General features: G+C 43.6%; 1 protein-coding gene across 2 annotated transcripts in view; it reads left to right on the forward strand.

The window, feature by feature from the left end:
* Positions 1-11,595, forward strand: part of LGI1 (leucine rich glioma inactivated 1) — a 45,338-nt gene that overhangs the window by 28,043 nt on the left and 5,700 nt on the right. For both annotated transcript variants that reach the window (XM_018558713.1, XM_018558714.1), the window contains 2 exons: positions 5,092-5,163; positions 11,259-11,428. In XM_018558713.1, the coding sequence (XP_018414215.1) occupies positions 5,092-5,163; positions 11,259-11,428 (242 nt within the window). The remainder of the gene's footprint in view (positions 1-5,091; positions 5,164-11,258; positions 11,429-11,595) is intronic.

Raw genomic sequence — 11,595 nt, forward strand, 5'->3', positions numbered from 1 at the left:
GCAGGGCAGGGAATGCAGTCCCCACAATTAATTTGGTTGGGATGAGGGGAGTGGCGGTCAGAGTTTTGAGAAAACTCAGGTGAACTTCACACGGAGCCCAGCTTCAACTGCTACCTGCTGTCTGCAGGGAGATGATCGGGAACTGTGTGATAAGCAGTATGTGATCGCTCGGTTCTCGATCAATAGAGCCGAGGTGTGACATCTTCAGTGTCACACCTCGGCTCTAATTATGGGGACAAGTGTATTTCACTGTCCCCCTCTTACTCCTTTAAACCTGCTAGGTATGTAAAGTGGTGACAGGGTCGCTTTAAAACGGCAGAACATGCCAATGCTTTCAAACACATTGAGGTCCAGCGGTTTAATCTGCAATTTATTTGATTATGACTAATTGGATTGTTGTCATGATCTTGTTATACTCTCCGGAGATGAACAAAAACAAGTGCTTGTAGTTAACTCTGCTGGAACGTGAAGGATGTTTTAGAGCCAGAAATGTCAGATTTCAAAGACAAAACAGCTTCTACAATTATTGGCAACAAATTTGGCCCTTGTTAGTTCATCTGCATGCCTAAAACATAGTAAGCAAACTTTTCTGGTGCAAACCACATCTAAGATTTCTTCAACAAAGTGCACATGGTTTTCAAGAGGCGTTCAGCTATGCGTGTGGGGGAAGTTATATATATTCCGTACACAAGGCTGCCTTGTCTTGTTTGCCTACAGAGAATTGCATGGGTGTGTAAACAACAATAGAACTCTTATCGTAGGTTTATAGATCCAGAATAATACAGGATGGACTAAAAAGACTAGAAAGAAACTGCATGGCCTCTGGTCTCCAGAATAACAATACCCTGGATCATCTATGAGGGGCAGCAGAGTACACCACATAAAGACCATACACACAAAGACTGGACTTGTTTGATTCTGGTTCACACACCAGTGGGCAGATCGTCAGCCATTTTCGCGATTTAGATGCAAAAATGACAGCCATTCAGATCATATTGGGGACAAACATACACAATGCCTGAATACATTTGTAGTCATTTTCAATTCCATTTAAAGAATATTCTCAACAATTAAATAGGAAAGATTCTTTGCATACAATAACTAAAGTTACCTTTATTCATTCTTCAGTATATGAACGGACATTGCTAAAACCCATCTTTAGCTAGATTGTTATTTCTTGCACTAGTTCCCCAGGCAATGTGGGGGAAAATACACTATATTGCCAAAAGTATTGGGACACCTACCTTTACACGCACATGAACTTTAATGGCATCCCCGTCTTAGTCCGTAGGGTTCAATATTGAGTTGGCCCACCCTTTGCCGCTATAACAGCTTCAACTCTTCTGTAAAGGCATTCACAAGGTTTAGGAGTGTGTCTATGGGAATGTTTGACCATTCTTCCAGAAGCGCATTTGTGAGGTCAGGTAGTGATGTTGGACGAGAAGGCCGGGCTCGCAGTCTCCACTTTAATTCATCCCAAAGGTGTTCTATTGGGTTGAGGTCAGGACTCTGTGCAGGCCAGTCAAGTTCCTCCACCCCAAACTTCACCCATGCCTTTATGGACCTTGCTTTGTGCACTGGTGCGCAGTCATGTTAGAACAGGAAGGGGCCATCCTCAGACTGTTCCCACAAATTTGGGAGCATGAAATTGTCCAAAATGTCTTGGTATGCTGATGCCTTAAGAGATCCCTTCAACCGCTGAAAAATAACCCACCCCATAATCCCCCCTCCACCAAACTTTACACTTGGCACAATGCAATCATGCAAGTACCGTTCTCCTGGCAACCACCAAACCCAGAAATGTCCATCGGATTGCCAGACAGAGAAGCGTGATTGGTCTCTCCAGAGAACACGTCTCCACTTCTCTAGAGTCCTGTGGCGGCGTGCCTTACACCACTGCATCCCAGGCTTGGCATTGCACTTGGTGATGTAAGGCTTGGATGCAGCTGCTCGGCCATGGAAACCCATTCCATGAAGCTCTCTACGCACTGTTGTTGTGCCAATCTGAAGGCCACACGAAGTTTGGAGGTCTGTAGCTATTGACTCTGCAGACAGTTGGTGACTTCTGTGCACTGTGCGCATCAGCATGCACTGACCCCGCTCTGTCACTTTACGTGGCCTACCACTTTGTGGCTGAGTTGCTGTTGCTTCCCCTTTGTTATAATACCACTAACAGTTGACCGTGGAATATTTAGTAACAAGGACATTTCACGGATGGACTTATTGCACAGGTGGCAACCTATCGCGGTACCACGCTTGTAGTCACTGAGCTCCTGAGAGCGACCCATTCTTTCACAAATGTTTGTAGAAGCGTCTGCATGCCGAGGTGCTTGATTTCATACACCTGTGGCCATGGAGGTGATTGGAACACCTGAATCCAATGATTTGGAGAGGTGTCCCAATACTACCTTACCTATTAATAAAAATCTATCTTATTTGTGTATCACTCGGCTGTAGATCCTCAAATCATCTCTGAATTGGTGCCGACACTGTCCTTCCTTCTGGAGTTAACAGTTAAGGTACTTGAATGCATTTTTAAGATTTAACTCTTTGGTTTAGTTTCACTTTAAGCATTTTAGATGGATTGGCATACCTCCCAAGGCACTGTTGTTAGATATGGATGAGTACCAGGCTGTTTAGCAACCATATTGCCCAACCTAGTGCCAGCAGAAGGGGTTATGTAGAATGTACCTTCACCCAAGTAGATTACCACTGCCTGACTTACGTACTGCTAAGAAGGCCTCGAAGACTCCTTACCATATCACCAATATATGCTTATATACAAAAGATTATAAAATAAAAGTTATAGATTTTTGTAATGTTGTAAATATAACTGGATATAACTGCTGAAGGACTTCTCTACAGCGAATTGGCCAGGATTCCAAGCAAGGCAGCAAAAGCTCCCTCTTTAATCCACCCGCTAACAGGAAAAGGGGTTCTGTGCAAGTAATGATTTTAAGAGTACAGGGGAATCCAAGGGAGGGGTCATCCTGGGGTTCCTTGCTGGCACTAACTTCAAAATTTGGTAAATTATGAAATACGAGAAATGATGAAAGTACTGTGCATGTGAAAGATGTCTTTATTAATATCTCAGTCCACATACAGTGCAGTGTTTTCACAGTGAGAGATGTATTTCATCTTCATTAATCTATAGTGGGGTGTGTGTGCCCCCTCTTGTGGTTACTCAGTGATATGACACACAATTTCCACCAGAGACACTTAGCGTTATACTGTATATGAGAAGACTCATTAATATACCCTTACAAAAGCACAAAAACAGAAGTGAAAAGTGGTAGACATAATAAAATAAACAAATAGCAATATTAAAAATAGGAAAAAAGGCACCTACACAACAATATGTACTAACAAACCGATGTTGGCAAGGGTACATCACAGTGTATGATTTAAATATACATACAATTTTGTTGAATAACAAAAAAAAATCTGGTTTGTTGATACCGAGATTGGCCACTCCATTTCACTTGCTGAAATGAGTGTTAGGTGGATGATTGCGCCTTTTACTGTAATCACATGATCATTTGCAAAAGCAGCCACCCTCCAGAAGGAAGGACAGTGTCAGCACCAATTCAGAGATGATTTGAGGATCTAGAGCCGAGTGATACACAAATAAGATACATTTATGTTACAATAGCTAAGGTAGTGCTGGTGCCAGTCTCTGATCCAGCGCAGACTCCACGTGTCCCACGCTATCTGTCCAATGTGCATGCTTCCAGCTGCGAGCATTTATCTCCACTGTGTCTCTCCTCTTCTCCCCGCCAAAGATCTTTATAAACCAGATTCCCATTAAAGTCAATGGGGCCTGTTTACACCTTTGTGCAAAAAGGTGCAGGAGCTATTTTCGGACGGGTTGTCGCGCAGTTGTGGCTCAATAGACACCTCTATACATTGAAAACCCACGCAGTTTTCAAAGCAAAAATGCGCAAACACAGTGCAGTCACAAATCACAACAATCACAAATCGCAACATGTGGAGGTACAGAACTATTAACAAAAAGGTGTACAAATGTAAAAGTTTTAGGTGGTGCAACACAAGGGTTGAATCCACCACCAGGTATTTTGCTGCTGTATCTGATCCAATCAGAGAGATATTTCTACACCAATGGCCGTACTGTGACAGCCAGACATCTGCTTTAAGCTGAGCTTCCTGAAGTGAATACACCGAGAATTGCATTCTCTATGTATTCCTTTGTGTAGTCCACTAAGGGACCCATAACATTAGCATTTTCTTGTCCACAAAGCCCTGTAAATGCCCTTCAGACTCAGATACTAATAGCCCACTTTCAATTAGTAAAAAAAAATTTGATTAAAACAAGACTCAAGCAAGACACAAATATCATATGGGTTGGCAAGGGTACATCATATGATATTTGTGTCTTGCTTGAGTCTTGTTTTAATCACATTTTTTTTTACTAATTGAAAGTGGGCTATTAGTCTTCATTATTCACAATAATGAAGAATAAAAATCCTTGTTAGCACTTCAGGAAAAAAAAAATGCATACATTTATGTGCCTCTAGCATTCATCCTGCTTCTCTGGGTTTTGGAGAACTTGCCGGCCATTACACACAATGCAGTGCCATGCAGCAGAGTAGCCTGCACATTGCTGATTGGAAATGTGCCCTTAGTTTAGGGGAGCTGATTTGGTAAGCTCTGCCGGAGCTCACAATGAAAGAAAGACCGGGCCAATGTACATGATCTGATATAAAGGAAGTCAGCTTGTTTTAGCATGATTCCGTTCACTTAATAATGAAAACAGAAAAAACATGAACACGTGGAAATTAATCTTTTGCTGAATCAGACAAAAGAACAGAAGAGTGTATGATCCAATTAGATGCGCTGGTTGCTGCCTCTAATTATGAGATGTCATTGCAGAAGACATCCGTCCATACGGTATAAATAGGGCACTGTGAAGCTTTTTAAGAGTAGTCATTTTATCAGAGTAATTGATATCCCCTATCAGATGAAACATATCTGTATACTCATCATCATATCAATTTTTTCATGACAGTTGTCAGAACGAGCCTTGGGTCGGTGTGACCTTGACATGACATTCTAATTCTGCTTGCTTTACAGGAGCCTGGCCAATAACAATTTGCAGTCTCTTCCAAAAGACGTCTTTAAAGGCCTGGATTCACTGACCAATGTGTAAGAATGACAGAGACGTGTCTAAAAAAACATTGTTGTGCTGTAAATGAACTGCAGAAAGGGGTATGGTACAAATCTCACTTTCCATTTGAGTATTTTGAACCTCAGTTGTGCAAGTTGATTGGTCTAGAACGGGGGTAGGTGAACCTGACACTCCAGCTGTGCTGACAATACAAATCCCAGTATGTCTCTGCCTCTGAGAGTCATGTGTGTGGCGGTGGTCAGAGTCTCGCAATGCCTCATGGGACTTGAAGTTCTACAGCAGCTGAAGAGCTGAGGTTGCCTAGGCGTGGTCTAGAATATGTTGCTTGGTTCCAATGGGCATAACCAACATTTTGCTTTTGTTGTAGTTTTTTTTTAGCCTCTGATTCTCTAATATACTCCTTACAGGGTAACTGTAGAAATCTGGTGTGGGTGGACTCTGGGTGGGTGGCAGTTTCTGGCCACTCTTCACTATATAGGAGTGACCTTTTACCAGTGCCTGTGAAAGTAGAGTTGCCACCTTTTTTTCAAGCGAAACCCGAACAATCTAGCAACGCGCGGGCATTTTTTTGGGGAGAATGAGTTGCGGCGTATTAATTTGTAAACAATGCCACCCATTCATATGTAAATATCACAGTTGAGACTATTTTCAGTGGGGGGCCAGTAGCCCCTATCTTCATTTTGGCAGTAGTAAACATCAAGCAGTGTATTGAACCCTGCCCCACTCCACCCAAAAATAGAAGATCTCTTTTTGATTTTTCATTTTCTATAAAGCTGAACTCGGGGCAAATATAAACACACCAAGTTAACATAGTTATGTATTCAATAAAAAAAAATGTGTTTCTAGATGCAGTTAGTATAAGAACTGTTTTATTTTTATCAGCCTCTTGTCTTCTTTTATACAACAGTATTTAAACTAGGAGAGGAAGGGGCAGCACTAGGAACCAATCAGTGCATTTCAACACAAAAGGAACATTCTGGAAGGACATTCTACTGCTGCTCCTTCACTGTCCAATCAGAGGGTTGGGGGCAGGGAAGTGACCAGGCAGCATTGCTTAACTGCAACAGAGAAAAGTCAGGTCACAAGGTCTGCGCTGTCTGGTAGGACTGTGTAACTCTCAGGACAGGATGACAGCAATACAAACCATATATGTAATTAAAGTGTGTACTTACTGTATCTGTTTGCCTGGAGTTCATTTTTACATTGGTTATGTCATTAACATAAAAACATCTGCTTCATACAGGCGGCAAATTAAAGAAAGGGGTAAATCTTTGGTATCAGGAGATCGGGTTGGTTCTATGAGCTATAACATTTTGCACTGGTTCTATTTGTGTTGAGTTATTAAATGTGTCTGAAGAGGGAAGACTTGTGTCTGTGCGAAATCTATTATCTCCGGGATGTTTTGCTGGAAAATCCCATCTTCCTCTGACATTACCGATAATCCCCAGCTGATCCGGAATATTAAATTACACTTTTATTTCATGCACAAACAGTTTTCCTTCAGACTTGTTTAACGGAAACCCTTAATTAATTTTGTGTCTAGAGAGTTACTGGAAGAGGAATTCACATGAGGAGCCGAGTGATGGGATCAAATCTGAGCAGTGGAGGGAAATGGACAGGTTGATGGTTAGGATCATGGTTTGTTCCGGTCTCCTGCCTCAACCTCAATGCACATATACTGTATTATAATTACACTTGTGCACACTATATGCATGGCGAAGGTCCTGTTTAACTATGGCTTTTAAGGCCAATCAATAAAGTCTTCCATATAGAAGCAAGCTTCATAAATGATTCCCTTTTCCTTAAAGGAAAACTGTACCGTGAAAAATATGTAGCCTTTCACTCCTGCCATGCTGACCCAGAGGTGGCAATGCATTTGGAATCGCTGACCCAGAACAAGTCGATCGGGAGTTCTAAACTTCCTTTGCTGCATACTAGGGCAGTACAGTGGCTTAGTGGTCAGCAGTTCTGCCTTGCAGCACTGAGGTCCCTGGTTTGAATCCTGGCCAGGACATTATCTACATGGAGTTTGCATGTTCTCCTTGTGCTTATGTGGGTTTCCTCCTACACTCTAAAGACATTATTATTATTATACAGGATTTATATCGCGCCAACAGTGCTTTTCACCCACCTCATAGTTCTAGCCGACCTGTGACATTGAGACTGTCACAGGTCGGCTCAGTAGATCGGGAGGTGAGCGAACACATACCGGGTTCGCTCACCTCTCGATCCTGTCACGGCTCTCTGCCGTGACAGGGGAGGGGCTGGATTCCCCCCTCCCCGCTCCGATCTGCCAGCGCTGACTGGCGGAACGGGGAGGGGGCGGGTACAGCTGGCTCTGCCTCTAGATAGGCAGAGCCAGCTGTCAGTCACGCAACTGGGCGGATCCCGGCACAATTGCGGCTTCTTGGTATACCGCGAGCAGCAGCTCGCAGTATAATGCGGCGTCTCAGTATACCGCGAGCTACAGCTCGTGGTATATTGAGCCTAGGGTGACGGGAGGACGCTAGTTTGTGTCCTCCCATTACCCTAAGGAGAACTATGGGGAAAAGCATTAACCCCATAGTTCTCCTTTAATGTTTGTGGTTTTTTTTGCATCAAGTGAAAGATATTGAAACATTAGATCAGAGGTGTCAAACTCAAATACACAGTGGGCCAAAATGTAAAAAATTTTCCAAGTCGAGGGCCGGGCTGGTTCACACAGTATAATACAGGGGCATATACAATATATCACACAGTATAATACAGCGGCACATACAGTATATCACAATGTATAATAACAAAGCCTGTACTTTTAATTATTAAAAAGCATGATACATAATTACAATAAAACATTTTTTTTAAACTTTTTTATGTACTTTCCCTTTAAGAAATAGCATAAATATTTAAATAATAAAAGCCAAAAACAGACATTAAATAATACAGAGCATTTACAACAAAAGAATTTACTTACGAAAACGTTTTTCCATCTGGTGCCCGCTTCTGTGTATTCTTCCCCTGCTTTCTCTCCGCATTGAGCCGGGGAGATATCAGTGGGGGTCAGGAAAATCGTCAATTAGAGATGTTTTTAAAAATAGTTTTATCTCTATTTAAATTACAGTAAAAAAAAAAAAAGATGTTAGGACTGTGGTGTGGGCCTGAAGTGACGAATAGGACCTCCCTTACAACCCCGTCTGATGACCACTGGGGTTGAGAACAGTAGGTTCAGGCAGGGGGTGCACGGGTGCCGGTTGGCAGATGTTGAGGTCATGAGGATTACTTGGTGACCTGGCAGAATAGCCGTCGTGCTTGAAGGGTTCAGCAAAGGGAGCGTAATACACAAGCCGGGTCAATAGCAGGCGGGCAGCAAGGTACAGGGGGTTAACCAGAGAGAGGTCCAGAGACAAGCCGGGTCAGTAACAAGCGCGCCATATCGACGCGATGACGTCACGCCGCGTGGGGCGTGACCTGCCGGGCCTTCTGGCGTCTGCGCCTTCGCGGCCTGGACGTGCCGGTGGACGCCCTCTCTGTCAGCGTCCCCGCAGAGGGACTCGGCATCTCCCGCGAGCAGGTACCTGACAGATATACTGACTGACAGTGTCACAGCACAGTACCTGCAGGCTGCAGCTCTCCCGGCTCTCTGTCCTCTGGGTTGGATCCTGATTCCCGCCAAGGAGCACCTCATGTCACCTTGACTGGACCTCGGGCCAGATCTAATGATAATTAATTATCATCAGGCGGGCCAGAGATGATTCCGTCACGGGCCGGTTCTGGCCCGTGGGCCTTGAGTTTGACACATATGCATTAGATTTATGATCAATGGTTCATTCAGGGGATATGTGTATGACCAGTGTTAGGCTTCATTCACACCATCCTCAGTGCGTTCTGGGTTGATTGTGGCCAGAACGCACTGGATCACATTGCGGCCGGCTCAGTTTGTTGCGGGGGCGGGAGGGGGTGTGGCGGTGCAGTGAAGTGAATGGCACCACAGCCACGCCCTCTGGCAGCAATGTGATTGGAACGCAAGACACATCAATGCCTGCGGTACGGTCCTCTCAGAAAAAATAGTTCCTGCAGCATTTTTTCTGAACGGACTACAGGCATTGATGTGCTTTGCGTTCCCGTGTGGCCGATCGCATTGCAGCCGCAGGGCGTGGCTGCGGTGATATACGCCCCACAACAAACTGAGCTGGCTGCAATGCGATCCAGTGCATTCCGCCCACAATCGGCACGGAACACACTGAGGATGGTGTGAACGAGGCCTTAATACAGCTATGTATTTTTCGCATAAGGTCTCGTTCACACCTAGGCGTATTGCATATGCGCGTCTGTCGCGCGACCGGCGCGCGTTTTTTAACCGCGATTTGCGGTAAAAAAGTTGCGCGACAAACGCGCGTTTCCGAAGGCTACTTGGCTGTAACCCAATGGAAACGCGCAACAAAACGGCCCAAAGTAGTACATGTAGCTTTTCAGGCGTGGGCCGTTTTGTAGCGCGTTAGGGACGGGCGGAAATACGCCAAGGTGGGAACGAGACCATTGAATACAATGGGATTTATATTTTTGAGCGTTTTGTAGAGCGTTCTTTGAGCGTAGAACGCGCTACAAAACGTTCAGGTGTGAACGAGGGCTAAGTGTCCCTAAAATTGCTGTTTACATCGCTGACAGTCACCGCAAACTACAATTCCAAGTAAAGTGTCTTTGTTTTATGTTGAACAGCCCCAGTGCATGATGTTCTCATCATAAAATGTATTGTTGATCTTTCATGGACATATTTTATCAATGTGCCAGTTATGTCCCTGAACTGCCCTTGTACTCATTTGGCTCTATATTGTGCTATTTACAAAAATATAATCCTGAAGGACATTCATAAAAGTGAACGAATAACAAAGAATAAAGAAATCTCACCGCTCCAATTCCTTAGCCACCATCAGGACTCCCCCGGTGCTGGTCTAATAGGTGCGTCTCCACCTTGGAACGAGTAGTATACGAACAGACCGCACTATCCAGAGAATTCCAATCCTTCAGACTTTATTGAAAGTCACAGCAAATCCAGTATATCAGTGTAGGTAACAGAATGACAAAGTGTCGTTCACAGCGCCCAAATAGATGCTTTCTTTGTCTAACTTGCACAAGATGAGGGTCAGAATCTGATTGTCTACTATGAACAGCTTTCCCAGTCCTCCTTTCCTTCAGGATTTCTACATCAGCTCCTTAGGGCTCATAGACATGGGTGCAATCATATACTATATCTATGCAGAATCTTGCTGGAATAAAGCTCCTACATTAAAAAAAAGCCATGTAATGGACCACAAAGTTTTTCAGAGGCATAAACATCCATATGGGCTCATGATTATGGGCATACAAATGCTGCATTCAGATCCTTACAGCCTATGGTTTTTATTGTATAATATAGGTCCAGATACACGGCTGCATTGTGCTCAGTCATCTTGTGCTACATTCAGCTGCCTAAAATTAGGGTAGAAAATTCTGCATCTGCAGTCAGTATCTCTGCATAATGTACACGTGTACGCATGTAAGAGCGCGTACACAAAATGACATTCAAAATTGAGCTAAATGAAGGAAAGAAGAATTCTATGTATGTGAACGTTTTATGGCCATTTACATGTCTAATGAGTAAAGACAGAAGCACTCTACAGACCATTACATGCTTTCTTCCAGCAAGATCCTATGTATATATTAGTATTTTATGACGCCCATGCGACGAGCCCTAAAACTTTTACATTTGTATTCTTCTTCCATTCTTCTAGCTCAATTTCAGTTTACGCATGTACTGTATGTGTATTTACATGCATACATGTCTGAATTATGCAGCAATATTGACCACAGATGCAGAATTTTCTACTTTGGTATTACACAGCTGAACACAGCACAATACTGAGCACAACACAGATGTGTGTATGGATCCACAATATACAATACTGCGGCAATCAGATCCATAAAAAAACTATACACTGTACAGAGCTGAACACAGCTTTTTCTTACACCCGTGTGCATGAACCCTAATACAGTGTATGTTTTTACAGAATAAAGTCTTCTTTATTAAAAGTCCACTTTTGGCTACATTCTGGTGGTTTGGTGGCCTCTGATTGTTCTCTGCTTGTTTGTGTTTTAGAGACCTAAGGGGAAATGCCTTCCATTGTGACTGCAAGCTGAAATGGCTGGTAGAATGGCTGGACAAAACCAACGCCACGGTGGAACAAGTTTATTGTGAGAGCCCACCCGAATACAAAGGACGGAAGATCAACAGCCTGTCTGCTAAGGACTTTGACTGTATAACCACAGGTAAATGTAGCAATGAACATTAAAAGTGGCACATTTCATTTGTATATGCTTCTATTGCTGACAATCAAAATGCATGGCAATGGGGTCAAGGGTTTCACTTCTACTTTCATTCGACAGCGTGCATGGGGAGAGGGGGGGCGGGGGGGGGGGACAGAAGGGAAAAACTA

The sequence above is a fragment of the Nanorana parkeri genome, unplaced genomic scaffold, assembly GCF_000935625.1.
Source record: "Nanorana parkeri isolate BGI_ZX_2015 unplaced genomic scaffold, ASM93562v1 scaffold353, whole genome shotgun sequence".
Classification (NCBI taxonomy): Eukaryota; Metazoa; Chordata; class Amphibia; order Anura; family Dicroglossidae; genus Nanorana; species Nanorana parkeri.